The 27,523-nt window shown below is 48.3% G+C and overlaps 1 protein-coding gene across 1 annotated transcript in view; it reads left to right on the top strand.

The window, feature by feature from the left end:
- Positions 1-27,523, top strand: part of LOC138577315 (class II histocompatibility antigen, B-L beta chain-like) — a 436,072-nt gene that overhangs the window by 106,074 nt on the left and 302,475 nt on the right. The window contains exon 2 of the mRNA XM_069649617.1: positions 590-853. Within this exon, the coding sequence (XP_069505718.1) occupies positions 590-853 (264 nt within the window). The remainder of the gene's footprint in view (positions 1-589; positions 854-27,523) is intronic.

The raw sequence follows: 27,523 nt of genomic DNA, 5'->3' as shown, positions 1-27,523 counted from the left end.
TTATCCTTTCAAAGTACGAAAAACATATGCACAGAAAGAAGAACCTATTGGCAGAAGACGCATGAACAATATTTCGTGCATTTATATTATGTCCAAATTGGGCTTCCTCTCTCCCCCGAGCTTGCCTTTCACCTGTTGTTTGCCCTTTTCCTTATTGTGTCTTTTTAATTGTAGAACGGTTTCTGTTGTATATGGACTTCCTCCAAATAAACACACGACTTTGTAAATGTTCATTAGGGCTTATTGTTCCTCGAGTATCACTGGGAACAGCCACCTCCTCTCTTGACCAGCTCTCCTTCTGATAGTCTCCCATTCTAGAATATTCCATGCATTCACTCTGCTTACTCAGTAATCACAACAGTTTCATACGTACGTTAATACTGTTAGTTTGAGAGTTATGTTGATGTTTTTGTTTCATCCCCTCTGTTCATTATGTTATTGTGTTATGTTATTGTGAGTCAATACAAATTTGTATTAAACATTTTGTATACTAATTTGTATTGAATCACAAGCTATCTGAAACTGCCATGTAAATCTGTTCTATGTTGTTTTTCCTGCCTCCTAATTGGTCCTTTTGTTCCTCCTCCAGGATCTCAGATCTTTCAGCAGTTGATAGAGTGCTCTAAGAGTCCATCTTCACCTGCTACACCGCAGTGCTGGTGGAGAGCGGCCTACAACAGGGAGCAACTTTGGGACTTTAATCTGTTGAATTCAAACATCGATTTGTTATTGCTTGATTTGAATAGACGGTTTGGGCTCCCACTTGAGTACTTGCTGAGAGAACTTCAATACCCCTTGCAGAATACGCCTTTTGCCGCAAACGTGTTCATGAGTTTGACTGCCAAGGAAATAGGTAAATATCTTTGTTATTTACTGTACTGTTTTAACTAGAATATCATGTTTTAGACTATTCTGCTGTGTTTGGCTCCTTTTATACGGCTTGGTCACTGATTCCCAAAGTCAATACAGTGCTAAAGTTGCAACCTTTCCATGGGACGACCCCAGGCGGTCATTACTCTTCCCTGGTTTTATAGCACAGGCTGGTTGCAGTAGCACTGTTTCCTTTTCTTCATGATGGGTCTGAAATGACTTTACCTTGGCTTGCCTGCCACCTTAGTCATCATGCCCCAGCCTGTTCAAATGCTGACTGGCCAAATGCAGCAAAGAGTCAGCTGTAGGAATCGCATTTCACCAACACTGCTAGCCTTGCCCTGGCTTCCTGTGCCAAAAGAAGTAAAAGATTGTAGACTCTAGGGCAGGTACAGCCAGATAACTTTGGCCAGGGGGCAGAGTACTGGCTGAACAATCTTCAGTACAAAAGCGGAGTCATGGAAGAATGCAAACTATCCAGGAAACAGATCAAGGCTAGATAGTTTTCCTTGGCTGGAAAAGAATCACGCAAGTTAAAAACAAGAGGGTGCATGCTTGATTTAAAAACAGGAGCAGGTTCTCTTTATTGACAAAGGGAACATGCATTTCTAGGGGATATGCGCCAGTGCAAATGAGATGTCCCGGCAGTATGCTGCTGACGCTAATGTATGATTGGCTCTCAGTATTCACATGTGTGCAGGAAGCGCATTTCACTGCCAGGGACTCTTAGTTGTTGTGAAAAACAGAACAAAGAAACCGAAATTCTATCCCTTTATGAGGGGTAGAAATGCGGGACAGCGGCTGTGTATACTACTATTGTCCCACTTAAAAGAAATGCATGAAAGGGGCAGAAATGACCCTCCGATATGTTGGCAACCCCCTGCGCTTGATAGAAACACATACATGATATTTATTTTCATTTCCGTGCATTTCAAAGCACATCTCTCGTGATTTTTGGATGACTTTTAAAGTGCACAGAAAGCACCTCTTCGGCACTCTTTGGCTCCAAATAGCACACATATTTTAAGATTAATTTGACGGGAAGCCTCAGTCTCCTTATGGCTAACTTCCCTTGAGAAACAGTCCACATATGTGCATATTTGCTGCCACTGAAAATGTGTGTATCCTTTAGAAGGATTAATATATATGTCTGTGTAAAGGCCCACTAGAGCCCTCGAATGAAATTGTCCTGACCTGTGTTTGGAGCATATAATGTAGCAACCGTGTAGCGAAAACCCTCCTTGCTCCGTTGGACTGAAAGGAAGCACCCTTTCTTATCCTCTTAAAACCTGTCAATGCTTCTGTTGTTCCCATTTTAAAATGCAGGGAGTACAACTTTCTTGTGGACGTGGCATGATAGACCTGGGACTCATTTTTAAACTTCATAATTTTTCGGTCTCGTCTCATCAGGTGGGTTCCTTGCAGGGCTACGGTATCTGGCGTATGATCACAGAGGTAATCTACCTTTTTCCTCATGATCAGGGAATTCAGACCCCCAATATTTTGTGTCAGACACAGGAGCTTAACAATATTGCATTAGCATCGCTCCTGCTGTACCTGTTGGCTCTAGACATTACTCCCAGCTCTTTGCCTGAATCCTTTCTGGTATCCATATTTTTTGTACTACTCGAGAACCATCCCGCTATCTCTGCTGTTAGCCCCCCAACCATTTCCCTGCCCACAGTTAACAATAACTTTCTAACCAGTAATAATAAACTCTTGGGCCATGGTATTCACGCCCATAGGCCACTGAGCGACCTAAAGCTCAGGAAATGCCTGCTTAGACCCCATGTCTAACCAGGCACTCTAATGCCCTCTTGTTGGAGCAAGACTAGCCTAAGTGTACCACCTCCACCTGTTGAACCCTCCAAATATCTCCTTAAGCAAATCAAACCTTCATTTGTCCTTGGGGTGCCCTGTTTTTGTTTTGTTTAGGAAACATTCCCCTAGGACTCCCCCAGAATCCTCCAGAAGGCACCCCTCATTATGTGCTGTCTAATCTTGCAAGAGGGCCGGGGAGGGGGAGGTTCCTCCTTCCTGAGTTTGCTGGCATTGTCGACCACTTCCAGGGTCTCCTCCTCTGTGTGTGTCCCGAGCGGGTACACGCGCCGCTGTCGGTTTCTTCTTCATCCAATTGCAATAGGGCAAGGCTCTCTCTTAGTGTAGTAATGCACCATTGCGATCCTCCCACGAAAATAATAAGCCAAGTGGGAAAGTGCACTTGAATCTGATCTCTTTTTTTTCCTTTAGCTCTTTCACAACTGGGCTCATCGCCAGGGTGCTCAACGTCGGGTCTTGATAAAGCTGGATTTGCACTTTCTTGACCTGGGGGAGGCTCTTTCCTTCTCACTGGCGCTAATATTGTCTCCTTTTGGCCGTAGGAAGCCATTGCTGCCAATACATCTCTTGGGCCCATGTTTGCACCTCTTCTCCTGGGACCAGTACAGTGCACCATATGTATTAAAACTGTCATGCAGCCTGACCCTGTGGTACGGGGGACTTCGCGCCCTGGCATCCAGAAGAACTGGAAGCTTGTCGGTGCTTATGAGGTGCAAAGTGCTGTGGGAACTAGATTTCCCAGCTTCCCCAGTGCCGCATGACATCATAGCGTAAATGCAGCTACACCTTTGCAGCCCCGAAAAGAGAAAACTAAAAGATTTTTCACTGGTCGCCACTTCCCAAAGTTGTTTATGTTAGCAAGCTGCTTGATGTCTCCAGACTCTGCTTTTGTCCTTTTCCACTCTGTGCTTTGTTCCTTCCCACCCCTGTTCCCTGCACCGCCTGTATCCTCTTGATCTACTGATCCAGCTGAAGTCTATGGGCTGTTATTGAGTGCCTCTCTTGATTTGTGGATGTCTGTTATAGTGACGCTGACATCGTTTCTGGTTGCATGGATTTTCTGGACCTTGACCTCAATGTTGGATTTGTTTGTTGATTGCTCTTTGGATTTGTTGCTTACTCGGACTGTGACCTGGATTCTACTTGTGGACCTGTTATTTAGATTTCCCTTTGGTTTTGTTGCAAGTAACAATTCAGCCTGACGATTCCTCCAAGGTGCAATCATGATGCTACTGTATCCTGCAGGTAACGTGTAGGAGGAGTCTTGCGCTACAGGTTACAGTACCTTTGTTGATTTTTATTTAATATTGTATGCTGTTCTCTGTTGAAGCCAGGGAGAGAGTCTAGTGGTATTCCTCCCGACCTTTCGCCTAAGTGCTTGGTTCATTGAGTCAAACTATTCTCTCATGCACCATGTGGTTGGGAGGATGGTCTTTCTGCACTTGGTCATAACAAAAAGGGCCTCTCAGAATTCCACCAAACAGAGATTGAACGCACACCTTGAGGTCCTTTTCACCCACATCTTCTGGGAGATTCCGCTCTCGTATATTGGAGAGACGGGATTGGTTCTCAAAGACCTCCGATTGAAGTTCTGGGATATCCTGTTTAGGTGTTTTAGGAGGTCAATGTTGATGATTACCTTTCCTGACAGATCCTATTTTGAGCCACTTCGCCTTAAATCTCTGCTATGGAGTTTGTGTGTGTTTTCAGCTAATTAAATTGCTCCTGAAAGGAGGGCATAAACGACTCCTGAAATTATTTCTCAGCCTTCGACATAGCGTTGCACATGGATTGCGGGCCTATGTCCGCTGATGCAGCGATCTTTTCCTCCTGACTCTTGTCTCCCCAGTCGTCTCTTGTTACCAAACAGAGCTACATCGTTTCCAACCTAGGTAAATCTGCGGGTCTGGGGAGTGGGACCTCTCCTTTTGATCTACCCTTAAGCATCCAGCCCTGTTGGGATCCCACTTATTTGCACACACAATAAGTCTCAATATGGACACTCTATTGAGATTGCTGCAGTGCTATTGCCTTTCAATTACCACTGATCAGTGGAGGTAACCACACTCCTTTTGTTCCATGCTCTCCCCCTCTCTCCACAGCTAGCCGCCACCCCCGGGAAGTCACACCACTTCTGTTGCTCAAGTGCCTTTTCTACAGCAGCGACCGCAATTGGGGCAGAGCACCAGACATCGGCCATTGCAGTCCCAGCATACCCAGCCTACCTCTATGTCTCTGCTGGTCTGTGGGGGCCCTCCACCCCCACAGATCAAAACCTCAGCACTTCAATGTAAATCCTCCTTTAAATGGTCACCTGTCCTGTTGCTGTTGTGTTCGCTGGGGAAAGTGCTCACTGGTGTGCTGCCACTGTCCTCCAGCCCGCCAGTGCACCCCAGACCCACCGCACCAAGCAGAACTCCTACAGTTTTATGTCTGCTATGATCCGGCTTGTGCAGTGGGGGGGCTGAGGGAATGCCCGACATCCCCAACGTGGCCTCACCTCCTCTTCTGTCTGGATCCGACTCCGCTACCTTAGGGAGTCATCGCTCTGCCACCACGGTCCCTCCTTTTCTCAGCTCCGTCTGCCATTTTCTCTCTCTGCAGCTCGCTTCCCCAAATGCGGCGGGCCGCTTCGCTCTCTGAGCTTATGTCTGCCACCCCCGCCCGACCAAACGACAGTGGCTCAGCAGAAGGAGGGGGACAACACTACCCCCTCAGATGGCCCAGCACGCTCCAGAAATGATCACATTTGGTTTTGCCAGGTAGAGTGGCAAGCAGCATGTCTACTCCACAACCGCGCCATCTTGGACTGCTGAAATTGTATTATTAAATACTTTTTTACCTGAAAAACGCTTTGAAAGTTGAGTCTTCCAAATAATATTTGAAGTACTGTCTGCATGCAACCGTAATTGAGCCAGTATAGTTAAGGTGACATCTTCTTTCCTCTGTAACCTTTGTTTATGTCTACGAAAGTTTACCAAATTTGGCAGACCAACGGCCACTGAATGGGTCAACTCTGAACACTCATACCAAATTTCGCAAAGTAGTAACTTACATCAACATTTTATTTTCGTGAGGACTTTCCATATAGAGTGTAAAATGCACTATTTGTCCAATATATCACAAAATTGAAGGCTTTGATTTACAAAAATATTTTGGCACATAGCATGAGGCCTAAGTAGACATGACACAAACATTTTCAAAAATCGCATCAGCCAAACTTGAAATACTGCGTTTTTAACGCCCCAAAAAGTATTCATATTTCAAAAATTAAACAGTAGGCGGAACAAACGAATATATAAATATAACCAAACACACACAATCATATTCAGCCCCCAAAAAAACACAAAGCCAAATGAAACAAACAATATTCAGGAAAATTAAAAACATTCTGCAAAGCACACAAAAAACTTCCACATACCGCAGCCTCAGGATGAAATAGTGCAAACCACAAACATTTCAAAAATTATGGCAGCTAACCTGGAGAGATTCACTTTTCAAGGTCAAAAAACACATTGCCATGTTTGTACATGTGTGGTAGGTTCGGAGACAGAAACAAAATGACAAATTCACTGCAAAACAGAAAGGACCTCGTTATGAGTTTGCGGTATACAGTAAAAGTGCCCGTAATACCGTTTACCGGCAAGGACAAGTACAAGTTTGCCAGAACACAGTTGCTGGAATTACCAGCAGCGGTATCACCTAATTCAGAATTACCGGCGCTGGTAATGCTGGCAAAGAAAATACTGGATGGCACAATGGCATCACTGGCATTTCACGAGATTGGAGTTGCTGGCAGATATTTTCTGGAAATGCTGCCAAAACCAAGGCAGAGATAACAACCCCTCAGAGCAGCCAGTAAATGGACACAGGTGGAGGAAATTAGGCCACAGATGCACTCAGGTGCACTCTATACCCAAAGAAAGAGTACAAAAGGACCACACCTTCCCTAAAAACACATCCCAACACAACCATGCTGCCAGTCGTTGCTGAAAACATGGAGCTCGAGGCACTGCATGCCAATCTAGAGCTGCAGGGGCAGGCGTGCCAGCAGAGGCACCAGGATGCCAGGGAGAGAAGGAGAAGGAGGAGGAGGAGGAGTATTGTGATGCTGCAAATGCATTGGAAGGACAGGGCCTCCCTGTCCTTGTCCTGTAGTTCTTTCTCATTTGTGTTCTGTATTGTTTTCTGCCCAGGAGTCCATGTGGGACTCCTGGCAGTGCAGCTCTTCCTGTTTTTTTTTTTTGGTGTACAGACCATTGGGATATCCTTATGGCACCCATGGGTGGGGGTACAACCCTGTGCCCCTAGTGTATGTTTTTAGGCCCCTGTGTGTGGCCCACTGAGCTGGGTATGGGCTGGTGGCAGCTCCATGCTGAATTTGACAGGTGCTCTGAGTATCCTCCATTTTGGGATATCCAGGCCCTGCCATTGGAATCAGATGATTCCTGATAGGAAACAAGATGGCCCCTTTGGCCTCTTGTTTTCTATTGCCTATTACCTTGTTTTCCCAAAGTTCTGGGAAGCCCTGACTCTGTCCCTTCCCCCTGACTGGCTGTTGGGTGAAAGTTCCATATATGGTGTTGTTGTGAAGTCCAGGCCAGACTGGCTGGAGCCTTTCCAGTGACTGTATGTTGTGGGTACACCCTGTGGGTGGGACCTGGGTGAATGGAGTGTGTGACCAATATGCACCTCTTGTTGTGGATGTCTGGTTTCTGGTGTTTGACACAATGGGCCTCATTACACGGTAGGCGGTAGGGATTTACCGTTACCGGTAAGGGATTACCGGTATCGGTAAATCCCCTCCCCAATTACGACCCGGACATACCGCTATTAGCGGCACCGCTAATTACGGTGGCACTATTAGCGGCAAGTCCGTTAGCGCGCGCCCCCTCAGTCCGGAAATAGCGGCATAGCGCTAATATCACGCCATCACGAACCATGCGGACATGGCAATACTGGCATGTAGTAGACCCAAAAACCCCTTACCGGCAAGGCGCTAATACCGGCATCGCGAACCACACGTTAAAAGAGCACAGCAGTGTTCCTACCTGCCACAGGTTGACAAAATCAGCACAGGTGGAGGCAATGGAGACTGGCAGCACAAAAGAGCACACCACACCCCTTCCCACACCCATTCCCACACCAAGATGGATGCAATACTAGCAGCATTACATGGGCTAGAGGACATGATTGCAGTGCAGCAGCTACAACAATAGGCAGCACAGAGGAGACGCAGGAGGAGGAGGAGGAGGAGGAGGGCAAGACAGGCGCAGCAAGCACCACCAGTGCACCTAGTGATACCACAGAGGCAGCCACCAATTCCCAGGATCAGAGCCAGTCCAGTCAACCTAACCCCTGAGCAGATACACACCCTGTACCGTCTGGACCGGGATACCATCACCACCATTGTAGACATGATATACAACGACATCGTGAGTCTCATTGACATCCGTACTGCCATCCCCCCTCTACTGAAGGTGGTAACTGTGCTCCACTTCTTGGCCACAGGCACCTACCAGCATACGGTAGGTCAGATGCATGGCATATCACAACCAGTATTCTCACGCACACTGAACCAGGTGCTCGATGCCCTCCTGAAGCACACAAGTCAACACATATACATGCCATGGACTGCCGAGGAGATCTCCAACACCAAAGTTGGCTTCCATTCACTGGCAGGCATCCCAAGTTGCATCGGGGCCATCGACTGTACCCATGTAGAACTGGTGGTCCCACATGCCAATGAGGTAGTGTATCGTAACAGAAAGCAATACCACTCCATCAACGTCCAAATGGTATGTGACTCCAATAAGATCATCACACATTGCTGTGCCCGATATCCCGATTCAACCCATGATGGAATGGTCCTGCGGAACTCGACAATACCACGATACATGGAGCGACATGCTGGACAACGTTTGTGGCTACTTGGTGAGTAGCAGGCCAACCACATGGCAGTGTGATGTGATTGTGAGTGGGGGGGTAGATGCATACTCCAACTGGGCGTGATTGGGGGGGGATGCATACTCCAACTGGGCGTGATTGGGTGGGGGAGAAACATACTCCAACTGAGTGTGATTGGGGGGGATTCATACTCCAACTGGGCGTGATTGGGGGGGGGATGCATACTCCAACTGGGCGTGATTGGGGGGGGTGAGATGCATACTCCAACTGGGCGTGAACTGGCGTCAGGAGAAGAATGGACATACATATTTGCATCACTGTACAGTGAGGCAGCCCACAATGGACCAGACACAAAACCACATGCTAGAAGTGAGTGCCACGACAAACATATCTATCCATTACGCCAAACAGGCCATTCCAAACAACATGCACACCGCACAACACACCATTCCCCCCATTACACAAATCAGCAACATGCATATAAAAATCACATCTGAAATGTACGCTGAACAACATCAGAAATTATCCGCGCACATGAGTGCATACAAATGGATCTCCTGTAGCCATTGTAGTGAGCCACACCCGTACCCCACCACTGAATTGCCATTGAACAGCATGGGGACATCAACTAAGGAATGGCAGTGTACTAGCAGTGTGGCACTAACGTTGCCAGGGCCAGGAAACACAAATTACTTAAACTCAGGCGGGACATGGCAATCCCTGACGTATGCATGCATGGTGCATGTCCACTTGCAAGGACCACCTCACCTTCCCACATTGCAGTTACCCTGTTTGCCATGCTTGCTTGGATCAGTGGATGTCGTTGAAAATGCTATGTTTGTTTGTGTGATATGTGCAGGCTCCACTTTATGTAGACACTTACACATACCCATTGTTGCACCCATGCAGGTGATGCAGGTTATCCCCTGAAGAGGTGGCTCCTTACCCCTGTGCGGAACCCACAGAACAGGCACGAAGAGGACTACAATCATGCACACACTCGTACCCGCGTGGTGATCGAGCAGACATTCGGCCTATTGAAGGAACGCTTCCGGTGCCTCAGCAGGTCGGGCGGGGCACTCCTGTACGGGCATGAGAAGGTGGCCAAGATCACCATGGCATGTGTCATGCTGCACAATATGTGTATCAGACGGAATGTGCCAATGCCCCCTGACATTGAACTGCAACCACCGTCTGAGGATGATGACGGGGATGAGGATGGAGGAGAGGGGGCTGCAGGTCATGCAGGTGGCGATGCCCATGAGGGACGTGCTGTGCGGAAGCACCTGATAGACCATTGTTTTTGATGCACATGGATTAGGAGGGTGCAATTGATGTGGAGCTCAGGGCACGGGGTGTATGGAGGATATTAACACAGTGCACCCTTCAACAATAAAGCACACATACACAATAGTCAATGTCCAGTCATGTGATTATGCATGCCATTACGTGTGTATTGAGCATTATGTCATTCAAACGTGCATGTACCCTCCACCCCAAACACCCTCACCCCCCTGCCCCCACAACTCCACCAAACACCCTCACCCCTCTGCCCCCACAACTCCACCAACCACCCTCACCCCCCTGCCCCCACAACTCCACCAAACACCCTCACCTCCCTCCCCCCACAACTCCACCAAACATGGTGTGCACATCAGTGCTGCATTAGTCTCCAAGTGTCAACAGTGACAGGCTGGCCCTACTTCCCTTCTCCACCACCACCATTGGGGGGTTGTGAGTCTGACCGCCGCAAGGACCGGCTGGACCTGCGCAGGATGGTTGTTTGGTCAGAGCTAGTAGATGAGGGGGTGGCTGGTTGATCTGCTCCCTGTGTGTGACGCATGCTCTCCATCGCCTCAGCAATGCGCGTTAGGACCTGCCTCACAGCGGCCATCTCGTCACATAGGCGCGTCGTGTTGCTGTCCAAGGCAGCTTTCATGTCCCTTGATAACCCCCGGATCTCCTCCCTGGTCGAGGCAGCCTCGCTCACTTGCCGGGCAACCAGGGCATTGAGCTCCTCCTGGCGCTGTCGTATCAGGCTCATGCTGTCGTCTGCGGCCCTGCCCCTGTTACTCCTCGGCGCAGCTTGCTGCATGTGGCCGACATCAGGTGAGCTTGCCACGGGACTGAATGACCCATCCATTGAATCTCCGGCATGCACCTCATGGATGCTGCCATTGGATGTGTTGCATGGGCTGTGGTGTGGGGACAGCTGGGTGCTGGGTGTACGCTGCCCTTCCGGTGTCAGACATGGGTCGTCCACATCACTAATGGGTGCCGTGGCTGCTGCTTCCCCGACGGAGCTATTGGCTGCGGACGGCGTGCCTTCTGGCACTGGCTCCTGAGTGGTGGGGGTGGGTGGTGTGGGTGCTACCACAGTGTCGGATGGCATTTCGACCCTTGGTGTGGTCGGTGCGTGTGTGGCTTGTGAACCCTGGGCCACTCCAGATTTCCCAGTGCCCCTCGATGTACTGGGCCTGGTGCCTGCATCCTTTCCCTTGGCCTGCTTTTTGGGTGGTGGGGCCTGCGTTGCAGAGTCCAGCTCCTCACTGTCAGAATGTGACCCTGTGGGGGAGCAAGACAGGGATAGCATCAGTGATGGGTCAACGTGCATCATGCATATGTTGTTGTTGCTGCAGTCCTTTGGATTTGGACATCTAGTTTGGACATGCAGGTTGTTGGCCAGATGGGTGGGTCATCCGGACATGAGTCAGGGTGACACGTGTGTGAGGTGCTGCATGCATGTGGTTGTGTGGGAATATGCACGGCATATATGCAGGGTTGTGTACATGTGTGTGTGATGACCCCATCCATTAGCTAATTCCCATTTCACATTTGGGGGAGGAACTCATGCTTTGCATTGCAGTGTTTTGCGTGGACACTCACCTCCGTCTGACGTTGTTGCCACACCGCACTCCATTTGGCCCACTCCCTCGATGGATTCAATGCCAATGGTGCTGGCACATGTCTCCTCCCACTCCTGCATCTTCATCGGGGATCCTCCTCCGCCTCCTGTGCCCATGGCCAGATTCCTGTTGGCCGATAATATGCTGCGCAGATCATCCCACCGCTTGCGCACGTCCTTTACGGTGCGGGGGTGGAGCCCACCGCACTGACTTTCTGCGCCACCTCAGCCCAGATCTCCTTTTTTCTCAGGAGTGCAGGGGGCCGCATGTCGCTAGCAAACACTACGTCTGCATTTGCAGCCAGGGTGTCTGCCAGCATTTTCAATTCGTCGTTTGAAAAGCGTTCTTTGCGCTGGCGCGCATCAGCTTTCTTTAGGGCCTTGGGCATTGTTTGTTATTGTGGGAAGTGGTATTGCCAGTTGTGGTGTTGCTGCAGGTCCTGAGTGCAGGGGATGGCAATGGATTGTGTTTTTAAAGATGGCCGCCGGGCTCTTTCCCGTCCCTGTGCGATGATGCTATTTCCGGTTCCGGTGTTTTACGGTGACCGCTAATAGCAGTGACCGCTAATAGCGGTGACCGCTAATAGCATGCAGCATGAGGGCGGAGGTGCTATCAGCACTTTGGTCGGAGCCGGAAAGGTGCTTTTGCGCCAGGGCGGTAGGGTCATTTACCGGCATGGCCCTATGCGCGTGTCTGCTTACCCGTAATGGAACACTATTAGCGGTCTCCTGCGAGGGTGGACACGCTAATAGCGCCATGCCGGTAATTCGCATTTTTTACCGCCTACCGTGTAATGAGGCCCAATGACTGAGACAGCCCTGCCCGAAACTGGTATGAATGCAGTGTGTAGTGTTGAATGGCTGGGTACTTGTCCCAATACACATTCCTTGTTGTGAGTGTCTCAGAGGGAGGAGAATGGCGTGAATGCACTGTATGCCTGATTGGCTGATTGACTGCTGAATGCCCTTCTGAGTGATTGGTTGCCTGAGTGTGACCCCGAAGAATGAATGAGAGATCAACTAATATATCTGGGGGCCTCTCACTGCTAGAAATCGTTCAGAAGCTGGAGTTGAAACTGACTTTGAAACTTGAAGCTTATCCTTGAAGCCCAGCTGGAAGAAGATTTACTGCTGCATTTGCTTCAACCCGATCCGAAAGCTGTCGAGTTCATCGAGGACTGATCCGAGAGAGGACCTGGTTAGGCGCCTTCTTCCCGTGCTCCTTGGGACCACCGAGCACTGCTAACCTTTGCCGAAGCTCCCTGGAAGTCAGACCCTTAAAAGGCTGCCGACCGGAGACGGGGACCGCCAAGACAAACGAAGTGAAGCACCCGACATCGACGTTGTGGAAGTCCATTGCCGTCAACCAGGGTTTGGAGTAACGCTGTAACCGCTGGAGGCCCGTCAAAGCTGTGCTGCCCAGAAGCGGGGACTGCTTGACTTTGTGCCATCGACGACTGGAGCCGCACGCACCTTTGCCTGACACTTTTGATTCACGGACGCGCTCATCCGCACCGCCGCCCACCTTATCCCACAGGAGAAGGCCAGGCTGTCGGCACGCCGAGGAGCATCTGCCGGTGGGTTTCCCGTCACCCAGAGACCGTAGTTACTCCGGACGACTCAACGCCCTTGCTGGGCCACAGTTCTTCACAAACTCTTTGCGGTCCTGAACTATCGACATCGAGGTGCCCCGCAGGCCTCATACTTGCAGGACATCTTCGCCTCATCGCTGATGAGCACCGTCAGGATCGAAGCTGCTGCCGCAATGCCACCAAACTTCCATCGAGGATTTTCAATGCCGAGTTCACCTTCTTCGATGCCCATCGACAATCCGTGGCTCCTGCTTTAAAGGGAGTCACTCAAGAAGGATGCCTCAACGCCTCCTCGAGGAACTGTGCTATCCCAGGTACTTTGGGGTGGTAGAAACATTATAGAAGGAAATAAGACTAATAGAACAATATATGAACTGGGCTTGTGATATATCTTTATTTTACAGGTTGCCCAGGTAGGGGGATCTCCACACAGAACTGTGTTTAACGGTAGAGGCCAGTATTTTGACAATTGTTCTAACCAACTGCTTTCCTCCTATGTCTATTGTTGGTTAACTTTATTAAGTGATTTGTGTGCCATTTGACCAGAGTACAATTGATGCACTTTAATGAAATCTAATAATAATTGTGGTACCATTTAGAACTGTATATATTTGCCATTGTAGATTTACTGAGCACAAAGTGAGTTATAGTGATTTTATATGTAACCTTGACCTTAATTATACAAAGACTGTGTTTTAACTAATACAGTGTGTGGATATTCCTTTGTGGGAGCTTGGGGTCTACAGTGTACTTAAGAACCAGCGTGCATCACCTCCTGAGAAGCTAGGCTTTGATTGCTCGACCAGCGCTACCCTATAGAGAATCTTGGCTGGGGTCCTCTTTGTCTCTCCCCTGCCTTATAGAGAGCATAAGTACAGCATCCCCCTCCATTCAAGTATGGTGGCAAGCGGAGGCGTGCAGTGATCCTTCACACAAGGGCCACATCCTGGGCCCTCACTGACAGGCATATATTAACCCTATACTGCCTAAACAGGGATACCATACTTGACCTTCTGACCCACATTTAGGAGGATATTGGGAACAGGATCGGCATCAGGTCAGCCATACCACCGCTGGAAAAGTTGGTGTTGGTCCTGCACTTCCTGGCCAGTGGCACGTTCCAGCACTCTGTGAGCCAGCCTCATAGCAATTTGCAGCCTGCCTTCTCCAGGTGCAGGTGCAGGAGGCCCTCCTATGCTATGTGGGCCAGCACATCGCCCTCCCCACCACCCAGGCACAGTTCAACACCACCAAGGCCTGCTTCTATGCAATTGCGGGCATGTCCAATGTGGTGGTGCATTATTGGACTGCACTCATATTGAGCTGGTGCTCCCCATGCCTCAGAGGAGGTCTACAGAAAGTGGAAGCAGTTGGTCACCTGTGATGCTGACCTTCACATCATGCACTGCTGTGCCATATTCCCAGGATCATCCCACAATGCAGTGGTCCTGCCGAACAGCACGCTGCCAGCCTGCATGGAGCATCACAGAGGACAAAGGACCTGGATGTTGGGTGAGTACATGTACGATACCATCTACCTTGTAGTATGAGTAACTGGCAAAAAGGGGGGAGCAACAATGTCACCAATGCATGTTCAGAAAGCATCCTGTACATGCAGGACCCTCCAGCACACCCCTCAATTCCCAGGCCACAACACACAGGAGTAAAAAATGACTAGAGATGTAGCAGATGTAGCAGTCACTGACCAGGCCCTTTCAAACCCAGCAGGACTCCACACACAAAGAGCTACAGTTACCAGAATGTAACCCCCCACCCCCATGCTATGACAGTGAATTAGCAGACGTGGTCAACTAGGGTTATCAGATGTGTGTCCTGGGGCACCCCAAGAGCCCAGGAGCAAGGCTGCAGATGACATGCAACAACAAGGAAGACCAAGGCAGAGGAACAATAACAGGGAACAACTCAGTCCCCTGATAAACAATTTACAGTGCCTATCCAATGACATGTCCATAACCAGAGCAGGCGGCCCAGTCCCACACATACTTGGCGTAAGCCTGGGGTTCGGGCTAAGGCAACGTGCACGGCCCACAAACAACAATGCTGCCCATGGCTTTGCCGTACAATGAGGCACCCAAACATACCCCCATACATAGGATGAGAGACTGCCAAACAACTAATGAGGGGCACTACCCTGCCATCAGACCTGGAATGCACTCCATCCTCAGGTAATGAGAAACACCATCATGGTTGCCACACAGACCATCTGCACATGCAACCCAGACTCCCGTTGTGTATAATGCATGGCAACAATGCACAGGCCCAGACCACCCCCACCATGGCATGCCACCATCACAGTCAATACCAAATTGCAATGAGCATTGGCCATGTGAAAGTCTTACCTCGACAGATTGCACCACCCCCTCCCCACTCCCTTCCCCTGAGCAGTGCAATATGCATGCAAGGACTGGAACTTGAAACTGTGTGGCACAGTGAGACATGGGACATGCATGCACAGACTGACCATTGAGGTGCCGCCATCACAGACAACACCATTGCTGAGCATCATTACTCACATCTGTGTCCTTCCCGAGGTGACTCGGGGTACCCATTGGCTAATGACCCCTTTGAAGAATCCCCAGATGCTGCAGGCAGGAATTGACATTTAACAGGACCCATGTGAGGACCAGGGAGACCAGTGAGCAGACCTTTGGTTCCTTGAAGGCATGTTTCAGATGCCTACACCAGTCTGGGGGTGCGCTCAAGTACAGGCAATGAAAATGCGCATGTAGGCCTGGGATGGGCACATGGCCCACCAAGAACTGCTTGAAGATATGATATAATAAGGGAAGACGGACAACGATCCTACTAGGCCAGTACATGGGAGGGGTAAGTGGGAAAGTGCAGGGGAGGGGGACAGTGCAGTACATGGGATGAATAAATAACAATAAGTAAAAGTACAGCCAGCAGGTGGCAAGTGCAAGGGTAATTGCAGACATCAGGTGTCAAGTGCTGGGAGTGGGACTTGTAGGGATACAGAAACAGTCCCAAAGTGCGGGGGTTGCCAGGAAGGCAGTGCAGGTGTGCAACTAGCAGGAAAGGGGACCTGGGCCATAGATCAGAAGGTGGCCAGGTAACCAGTGCAGTGTCGGGTTCAGCCAGGAAGTCAGCAGGGGAGAGAAGGAGAAAAAGCAGAAGCAAAGACAAAGGTTTTGAGGTGTCTCCGGAACTGGAGATGATTCTCCTCGAGTTTCAGGGAGGCAGGGAGGCTGTTCCAGAGGGAGGCCCCAGCAAAGGAAAGAGATCTACCACCAACTCGTTGCTTGGAGAAGTGACTGACCCTGAGGGAGTTGGAGGCGGATGAGCGAAGGGCTTGAGAAGGAAGATATTTAGGAAGAGAGAGTTTTAGGTAATGAGGCCCCAGAATGCCTCGTGGTCAATGCAGAGGGTGTTGAACTTAATCCTTGCAGCCACTGGGAGCCAATGCAGGGATTTCAGTCCTGGAGAGATACGATCTCTGTGCTTGAGGCCAAGGACAAGTCTTGCAGTCCTATTTTGGATAAGTTGCAGAGGGCGGAGAGTAGAGGCAGGTAGATTTAGGAAGAGGCTGTTACGTAGTCCAGCCTAGAGAGAGCCAGAGCTCTGGAGATGGTGAGCTTCTGGGGGAAGGAGAGGAAGGGAAGAATACCTCTGAGGAGGTGCAGCTGGTATTGTGAGTTCTTAGAGATGTCAGAGATGTGAGGAGAGAAGGAAAGTGTGGAGTCAAAGATGACCCTGAGGTTTTTAGCCTCACAGGAAGGAGCAGGGAGAGGGCCAAGAGAAGCCAGCCAGAGAGTGACAGGAAAGGAGGGTCTTGGTGTGCCGATGAGGAGAATCTCAGTCATGCTGGCATTAAGGCAGAGATCATTGGCGGTACACCACTCCTGGATGGCGGACAGACAGTCAGAGATGAGAGAGGGCGAAGAGGTGGCTGAGGATAGCCTCAAAATGAGCTAGGTGTCATCTGGATAGCACTGGAAGTTGGGGAAGAGTGCGGCAATGCAGTGGGCAAGAAGAGCCAGGTATTGGTTGAACATCCAGGGAGAGAAGTTAGACCCCTGGGGACCACCACAGGTAGAGATAGAGATAGAGGAGAGGAAGGACCCAAGTTGAACCTGGGAGGGTCGATCAGAGAGGAAAGAAGTCAGCCATGACTGGGCCTGACCGGTGATACCCAGGTTATCACGGAGACGGTTGAGCAGGATGGCATGGTTGACCGTGTCAAAGGCAGAAGAGAAATCAAGTAAGATGAGGACACGGTGGGTGTTAGAATCAAGGTTGGAGTGCAGGTCTGCACGGATGTTCAGGAGAGCAGTTTATGTGCTTCTGGCAGCTCTGAAGCCAGACGGGTGATCATGGAGACAACCAACAGATTCAGTGTGAAGATTGAGCTGGGAGATGGACAGCTTTTCGAAGAAGACTTTTTTTTGAGTTTCCCCTCCACTCTGCACACCCCTTTCACCTTTATATTCATCATGCACGCATATTAAACACTTGGTTGGAGAAAAAAGGAATGTGCTGGGCTTCAGGTGAAACTATATATTTATTACTAACCTGAATGCACAGAAGCCCCCCCCCCCGATAACCCTTCCCAAATATCCCTCTCACCCCTACCAAAGTACCCCCCTCGTCGAAGTCCCCAAACACACTTTTGGGAAGGAAATTAACCGTTCCCACCCCCGTAGGCTCTTTAGAGTGAAGCGAGTCCCATAGATAGACATGCAATGTACCAGTGAGGAGAGGGCTTTGCTAAGAAACCCGCCACAAACACAAAATTCCAAGAATTATAGATGCATAGACTTAGTATAAAGAGATGCCATTTTATAGTTAGACATATGCAGTCCTACATGGCTGTGTGCCCGACCTAGGCCCAGTGGAGAAACCTGAACAGGCCCAAATGCTGAGGGCAGATAAACCTGTGCTGCTAATTCCCATAGAAACTTCCCTTTGTTCCTGAACTGTTACAATTACTTATTCCAGAGAGGAATGCGCCCTGCAAGTCCATGCAACAGCGCCAGGCTCCTTGCAACGCACATACATCACAGCCGGGCCAGCAGCAGACCTCCAACCCCGACCCAGCCCACCAGGAGTAATGGCACCCACCATTGACCCAGTCCAAGAACCGCTGAATTCCGCGATAGTGGCTGACCTCAGACCACCACCCATAAAACCAATGGTCATAAAATATCTAAAAGAACACAACTATCTCACCTTATTCCCTAAATACATCCTTTGTAATATGAGGTACCAGGAGGAATAAATGATAGTTCAAAACGAGGGTGGAAGCCTGGGGTGACGAGAGTGCGATATGAACCGAGCAAAGAATGTGTGAGTCAGCATTAACGTATTCCTCCTCCTGTTCCAGTCCCCAAGCTTCCCAGGAGCAGGCCATAATGATGTAGTATCTTGCAATAATAACTCTGTAATGGCAACATGTGAAGCACGTAACCTTAATTCCCTGGAGAGATGAGCCCAGCTGACTCCACGTGAGAGAAGACAGACGGGCGAGATTGGAAACAATCGCAGCTTGGCATCCCCTATGAAGCAGGCCAATGTATAGGGTGTCACCAACCAGCCACACAGATTTCTACCATATAGTGATGACGCAAGGATGCGTTATAAGCTTATGTTTGTATCAGTTGTGCCCAGAACTTTCTCAACCAGCAGAGTTCTTTGCTTGCACCCTTACTTTTGTACAAGTAAACCGTGCTATCCTTGCAAGAAATCTCTTGGATTTTTTTCCTTATCGGGTTGTATTTTTTCTTGTGCGAGCATACAAGGGCATCCCTTCATTTGGTGACCCTGATGTGATCCCAGCACCCCCGTACCTGCAGAGGTATCCAGGCAACCTCTCCGGAAGGGCCGTGCCCACCTACAGCAACCAGCCCCAGAATCCTGCCTGCTCTTTGGAGCAGGGTGCAGCCCCAAGGAGAGGTGCAGGCCGGTGTTGGAACCCCGTGAACAGAGGAGTTTGGGTGAATGTGTCCTCACGAGTATAGCCTTGCAAGGGATAACAAGTAGGGGACAGATGTATGGGGGAAGTGTGAACCGCAGAGGGGCAGAGATTGAAATTGGGAGTGTGGCAGGCATGTGGCTTGTTTTGTTTTTTGTTTTATTAATTTTAAGGAGAATACTAAGGAAAAGAAAACAGGAAAATAGAGAGCCTCCCCGGGTGAGGGGGGGAAGGTGACGCCACAACCATTGTTTAAAGAAGAAGAAAAGAGGAAATACACAGGAGCTCCATATAATTAGAGAGCTCGGGCATAGTAGTGATTGTTATTTTAGCTTGTTATTTTAGTTTGTTTTATTCATGCATTTTCATTGTGTAGGGAGGAGGCCCAGGAGGGGTGTTGTGTGGTTTGCATGCATGTGAGCAGAGTGTGGTTTGTGTGAATAAGGGGACCAAAAGAAGAAACGGCTGTGGGGGAAGAAAAAGAGTATTTTTTATTTGTTTGTGCCAACAAAGAGGGGGTTGGGGTATTGAACTGTGTTTTTGACAATATCTGCATAACTGTGTGGCACATTAGCACAGGCATAGCACTACTAGCAGGCACACGGGAGACGCGACCATGGGGGGAGAAATGCCCATATGATATATGATATGATATGATATGATTGGTTATTTATAATGCACTTAATACCCAGAGGTTCCTAAGCGCGGACCTGGGGATCGAACCCGTGTTGCTCCGTGTAGGCATGCTTTCAAGGCGAGCATGTTACCCCTTAGATATCCTCCCATAGAGTACATGTGCAAGGCGCTGCCGTTGTAGTGCGACAGGATCAAGAAGTATCACAAGCAGTGGGTGACTGAGACTAGGGGAGGGGGTATTATGCTCCTTTGACAGACGTATGCTAAAACACATGTCCATCTTTTTGACAGCAAAGTAAATAGGGAAACAATTAGAGAACAGAAGTGGAATATCGAACCTCTGGAAGAAGTTCGAGAATACAGAGGAGCGCAAAGGGGAAGGAGGGGCGCGTGACGATAGTAAAGTCGCAGGTCCAAGCGAAGATGGGAAGGCCTTGACCGGAAACAAAGGAATATATCCTTTAGCAGCCTGTCCCGGAGCGGGATACACAAACCCAACGTGTGTGTCAGCAGTTTCAAATGTATTGACACCAGAGACAGCACCACTGCCCCCATATGTCTCCCCTCCAGCTGTCTCAGCACACGCAGATGTTAGCCCAAGAGATTTACAAATAGCACTGGCATTGACACAAACAGAACTAGCCAGACTGCTGGTGACATGTGATGTAACAAAGGCAGACCCGCCAGTGCAAAGGGGATGGATGAATGGTAGTCAGGAGATTTTTTATTCAGGATAGACAACGTGCCCAAAAGAAAACATACACATAGAGCGTGACGGCGACCTGGACAGCTTGGGTTATGAGAATGTTGGGACCCATAGGGGAGAAAAAGATGAGTGGAGCGAGTTCGATGAGGTTGAGGACGGTGAGGATGGAGAGGCATAGCAAGCGCCTCAACACACCCCGGGGTGGAATGCTCATGGGATGGCAGGTTGAGGGAGAGGTTTGGCCAGATGGCAGTAGCAAGGAAAAGGGAAGTGCACCAAAGGGTGGAAAGAACAAACTGAGAATGCAAATGCCATAATACACAAGGGGGCAGGGAGGCTGCACTATGTACCATGGGCACAGATGGACAAGATTAACCTAATAAAGGTGCTTCCGGCCCTTAAGGCGAGTGCAGGGAAATGGATATATGCCATTGAAAAGCAAACAGTGGGAGTATGCCTAGCAACAGGAGACATGAAAAGCTTATTGGTGGCTGCGGTCGGAGATCAGGCTGCCGATGTGTGGCTGAAGGCGGGATACTCGGGAGTAACCGTGAGTAAAGATGCTCATGATGGAGCGTCATTTAGCGAGATCAGAGCAAAAGTATTGGATGCGCTGTGCCGAGCGTTCCCAGACACGCCAGATTTGCAGTCCATCATGCAATGTACAATGGTCGATGATGAGGACGCAACATAATTCAATCTCTCAGTCCAAGAGATGTGGTGAGCAGAAACAGGTAACGCCTGGGACCAGTCAATACCCTTTTTTTATATAGTAAAACAAGGCCTGCCCATAAAAGTGCAAAAGGTGCTAGACAAAATTGTGGGTCGAGGCGAAGGAGTTGCCTGAAATTCAAAGCATTATAGTGCAACATTGTAGGAGAATAAAAGAGTGTGAGAAAGAAACACTACATAGGCGACAGGCAGAGGAAGCAAAACTGGTACAGAATAAAATAGCTAAATTGGCTGTGGTGGCATCAGTACCGGCAGCAACACAGATAGAGGAGGGAGGAGATACCCCCACCTTTACAAATACAAGAATAGCCGTTATATGGGCTGAAGGAGGACAAGGACAGTGGGACGTAAACCTGCAATTCTCTCGGCCTTCAGTAGTGTGCCCAATGGTACAGTTGTCCTGTTTAAAGGTGCTGCAGTGGTGCGGGGAACGTTTTTCGTTCCTGGGAACAGACACTTATCCTGACTAGGACAGCCTACAGAAAGCACTTGTGTGTCCAGTCCTGGCGATTACCCTAAACCCAGAAGAGGAACCCTTGATTGGGGCAGAGATAGGAAACAAACAATTCATCTTTATGGTAAATTCAGGAGCCGAGAAATTGTGCATCATTGAAGGTGACTTCTCACTATCTGACAACACTCTTGACACACAGGGATACTCTTGGGCTATTTTAACGGTTCCATATACAAAAGATTTAGATGTAAAGGTGGGAGGAAGGGTAATACATGCTCCCCTACTGTATTCTGAAAGCTCTCCTGTCACCTTGCTCGGCAGGGATCTGCTTAGCAAGTTGAACATGATGATCTTATTCACATACAACAGCATTGTCTGTGCCATGCCAGACATGTGCTCAATGAGGGCGATGCTTGTAATACGCGCCATGGCACGTGACGTAGTGGTGAGAGGCATTCTCGTTGACCCAGACATGATCATCTGTGCCATAACAATGATAATTCAAGCAGTGCTGCAAATTACCAGAGCCTGCTGGAGGGTGCCAACTGATTTCATTTTCCGCCCTGTAGTGTCCCCAGAGTTAGTGGCAGGTACCATACTATCCCTAGATCTGCAAGGGTTGTTGGTGTCAGCAAACATAATTGTCATCCTCAGACAACCAGGGATGCCAGTGGTGCACCATATTGTGCATTGATCCCACTGTACCCCTCAAAGAGTTGACAGATGCAGAACTTTTTGAAGACAATGATGATGACGGAGAGATAATACTTGAGATCTGCATCCCCTGCAACATTAGAGCCCCCTAAAGACCGTTGTCGCAGCACCTCCCTTCATCCAGGGTGACTTAGAGCATGTACCAACACAATTAGGGACAACTAACCCACACGATATAGGGCCAATAAAAGAAGTGACCCCAATGCAGATCACATTAAAAATGGAGCAGTACTACCCAGAGTGAAACACTACCCACTATCAAGGGCGGCAGAAGAAGGGATAAAAGACACAATACAGGCCTTCCTGCACCAATCAATCATACTGCCCGGTATTAGCATAATTGTTCAATTTTATTTGATCGAATGGTACATTTGACCGAATTCGGCCATTACCATTCGATCAAATAAAAATGAACAATTAGGCTAATACATACCGAACATGTGGAGCAGGGATTGCAGGGGTGTCCCCCGCTTCCTCAACATGGGAGGCGGGGGAATGGAAACAAAAAAAGACGAAAAAGGGACCCTACAGCGTTGAATCCGTCCTGCGTTAGAGGAATGGATCTGATGCCGCGGGGTGAAGGGGACCTGGCGGCGAGCAAATAGGTAAGTAGGGGAGTGGGAAGGAGGGCGGAGTTTGGGGCGACTGCATTTGGTTTGATCCACTGATAATTGATCGCATTCAGGCAGTTTTTTTTTTGGACAGTTAGCAGCGATCAATTATCAGATGATCAAACACCACCAAATCTAGTGCCCTCTGCCTCACCATGCGTCATGGCCATATACCCTGTCAAAAAGGCGACGGGAGGTAATTGGAGAATGATCCAGGATCTCCGCCCACTTAATGACATAATACAATTTTCCCAAGTTCCGAAACAAGCCTCAATTTTGTGTAGCATCCCCAAAGAAGCGACGCACTTCAAAGTGGTTGATTTAAAAAATGCCTTCTTCTCAATACCATTGCACCCAAACTCACAGTACCTCACAGCATTTACACATGGCGGGAAGCACTATGAGCACACTCGTTTGCCCCAAGGGTATTGCGAGAGCCCTAGCATATTGAACAGCATACTCCACAAAGTCTTAGGTAACATCAATGTTCCCAGCGCGGTCATCCAGTATGTGGATGACTTGTTAGTATGCAGTGACGGTGAGCAAAACTGCTGCAGAGATTCCATTACCTTACTGCAACTGTTAGCCCGCAAGGGGTACAAGGCTGACAAGGCAAAGCTTCAATACTGCCAGCTTGAGATACTCTGTTTAGAACAGCTAATTTCAGCAGATGGCAAGAGAATCATACCAGACAGAGCAGCGACTGTCCGCACCACGCCCAAGCTAGTTGCAATAAAGGACATGCAGAAATTCATTGAGTCATGCAACTACTGCAGGACTTGGATTCTGGACTATGCAGCATACACAAGACCACTCTTACAGGGCTTCAGGGAAGCACAAAAAGGCAGCCATAAGGTAGAATGGACAGCAGGCATGATACAAGGTTCAATGGCCTAAAGAAAGTAATTTCCACAGCCCCAGTTCTCGCCACTCCAGACTACATGCAGACATTTTACCTACTCCAATGGCACACTTATGACTTCAGTACTGGCACAGAAGAGCACAACGGGCCATAAGCCACTGGCCTACTACAGTGGTACACTAGATTCAGTGATGCAAGGACAGTTTGCATGCTAACAAGCTGTCGATGCAGCTGCCTTCGCCATTGAGAAAATCTCCACAATTGTGATGGGGTGCTCAGTAACATTTTACGCGGAGCACTCAGTATTTGCAATCGAAGTCCACACTCACCACCCAGAGAAAATAGTAAACAGTAAATCCTAATGGAAGCGCGCACAGACAAAGATTTGGAACAACACAACTGTGCCACATATGAGGACGAAGAGCATGACATCCCCAAAGCCAAAGACAGTCCACTAGAAGAGGGTGAGGTGCTCTTTGTTCACGGGTCAGCGACAATTGACCAGGACACAGGACACAGGACAAAGACATACTGGGGCGGTAGTGGTGTGCTTAGAAGCTGGGGAGTATGAAACACTAGTAATTAAAAGGCTACCTATGCACTACTCAGCATAAGCAGCAGAGCTCATAGCGCTCATAGAAGCACTTCGAGCATCGAAGGACTGTCATGTGATCATCTACTCAGACTCAGCATACAACACCACAATGGTGCATGCTGGTCTCTCGCGCTGGAAAAGAAGGGGCTTCCAACGGGCAGATGGTTCACCCATGCAGCATGCAGCACTACTAAATGCCCTGATTCCCGACCTGATAGAGCCATCTGTAGTGGCGGTCATCAAATGCACAGCCCATACCAATAACACTGACGAAATGTCTTTGGGAAATGCAGAGGCGGCGGCCAAAATGGCAGCGTACTTCCCACCGACTGAGCACGTTGTCACTACCATTTCGACACGACCCATACACAACACTGCCCACAACAATAATAATTGAGGTCCATGCAGAGCACCACAGGATGAGAAAGACATTTGGTTCGAGCGAGGGTGCATGCAATCACCAACTGATCTCTTATTTTTGTATTTTATTTAAAGTGCATTTTGGTTGTCGAACAATCTTTTCACAATGACATATAGAAAAACACAATTGCACATATTATACCATATACATTAAAACTTCCCTAAAAAATGCACTTTTAGCATCATAAAAGTCAAAAATATAAAATCGGTGTTATATTCAGTCATCAATTGTTATCATAGCTTTCTTGCATACTACTTCCCAAACATACATTGCTGCTGTTGACAGCACTAAGGTGTCGGCTCCAAACAAACTACTCCAGAATAAATCAGAGGCAGGGTTTTGGTACTTATTGTAAGCACGTCCATAAGTGCTTTCCAACATTTCACATTGGGTTAACGCGTGTCTAGCAAATTCAATTGCTTTCCCACAATGTCTGCACAACCTATTATGGTAGGGAATGTCTCTCCATGCCTCTGTATTTTCAAGAACCTTTATTGTGTGGAACCTGACTGAGAGGATCAACCTACTCATAGCCGCGTAGGACCTTTTAATAAAATATAGCTTGGGGCTACCTATTACGAAAGATTGTCTAGAGTATTTGTGGAACTTTTTCAGAATATTAAGATGTGTCAGGGCCAACTCTATATTGTGGGCTCTTGCTTTTACAGGGATATTTGCTTGATTAAATACCAACCATGTTTCTGCATTTGGGAAACATTGATATCAGCCAGATATTTTCTAACTCTAGTATCCAAATTGCTAAACCATTTGCTCGCCTCAAATCTACATGCATGTTGCAGTGTAAGCGAGAGTAGGCTGTCTGGGCCTGCCAATGCATATTTTATTTTTGTCCATAAATTGCAGGATGCTACAGACCATAACATACCAAGAGAAGGAAGCCCCAGTTCTAGTCTAGTGGCCTGAATTGGCGTGCCTGGGGATAGATTTAACATGGAACATAAGATCTTTCTCTCTAATTTGCCCACTGCTTCTACCCACTTCCATGGAAATACTTCCAGGGCACACATGATCGTAGGCTCAATGGATACCTTGTATGCTGGGATCTTGGCTTCTAGGGATCTCCCCCCTTGGGAGTCGATCACCTTTCTTAGTGCAAGCCATTTCTTCCAGGCTTTTTGGGTTACCTATAGCAGCTCCAGAGAGCTTAACCCCGATGGTAATTCCTAAGTATCGATAGCTGATGGTGGTTTCCACCTTCTCTCCACCTACCAACCAGTAATTAGACTTACCAACAAGTGTACCTTTCCCAAACACCATGATTTTTTTTTTATGTTGGGTTTTAGGGCTAGCTCAGAGGCAAAGATTGAAAGGCAATGCAGAGAACCTTGTAGACCGATTTTTGTCCTATCAAGGACCACAAAATCATCTGCATAAGAAATGCAAACCAAGCCTGTTTTACCATATTAAGGCGGCGACTTCAATGCTTCGCCCAATCTTTTTGCCAGTAATGGAGTTCAATGCTTCACCCAATCTTTTTGCTAGTAATGATAGGTAAATATTGAAAAATAGGGATGCTAGAGCGCTCCGCTGTTTCAGTCCCTTCCGTGTTGGAATGGACGCCGATAGCAACACATCCTTTCATAGTTGGATTTTGACCATTGTATCCCCATATATGGCTTTGATAAAGTACAGCAAGGAGGGATCTATGTGCCAATCTTCTAACATTCCCCATGGTTTCCCTCTATCAACGCTATCAAAAGCAGACGTGAAGTCCACGAAACAGGTGATTAACGCTGTACCCGGCTTTCAGATCAGAAATCAGCTTCAAAAGAGTCCAGATTGGGTGGGTTGTCGAAGGCTCCTTTCTAAACCCTGTTTTATGGTATGTGAGAAAGCCCTTTTGGGCTACCCAGTGGGAAATCAATTCCAGCAAAATGCTGGCAAATACTTTCCTGCTACAGTCCAGCATAGCCAGGAGTCTGTAGTTATCGGCACATTCTCGGTAGCCCTCTTTGAAGATGGGAATTAGGATGGCATTCTTCCACGTCTCAGGTATTACCCCCGTTTGGCACACCTGTAAGTAGGTTTGTTTCAAAATAAATGCCCATAACTCGGTATATGCCTTCATAATCAAATTGGTGAGGCCATCAGTGTTGGTTGCACTAGAAGATTTTAATTGCTTAATTTTTTCTACATAGTCAACCGGTTTAATATATTCGCCCACCATAGTGTTTATGATTGGGTGAGCTTCCTGGTATGTATTTTGTGGACCCTGAAAAGTCCTTTTGATGTACTCAACTCAATTTGATTCTGTGACCGTTGTAATTTCCCTTAAGCCTTTGGGCATACTTTGGAAATTACCCAACCACTGCCAACTTTTTTTTAATAGTTTGTTCTGATTAGTTTATTCAGGTATTTCCAACCTGCATCATTACTAGAGGCCTGATGGTTTCTCAACCATGATTTATAGTTATTCCTTAGAAAAGTGATCTTCTTCAATTCCACTTCTGCCACTCACAATTTTTTTTCACCTTCCTAATAGACGAGTTTAACTCTCTTTTTTTTTCAATGAACTGATCGAAGCAGCGGATGTGTTGGTGGAAGTTGTTTAACACCACTTTTCTGGTCGTCATTACGTCCGAAGTAACTTTACAAAGGACTTCAGCCATAGTACCTTGTACCCGAATCCCATCACTCGCCACCACCTGTTTTCTAAGAAGAGAGTTAAATTTGTCCATCGTTCTAATTGACCTCCGAAGGTGATTACT

Source organism: Ambystoma mexicanum, chromosome 1p, assembly GCF_040938575.1.
Source record: "Ambystoma mexicanum isolate Mex_15411 chromosome 1p, UKY_AmexF1_1, whole genome shotgun sequence".
Lineage (NCBI taxonomy): Eukaryota > Metazoa > Chordata > Amphibia > Caudata > Ambystomatidae > Ambystoma > Ambystoma mexicanum.
Note: the sequence above shows the minus strand (reverse complement) of the source record. Positions and strands in the feature narration are given on the sequence as shown.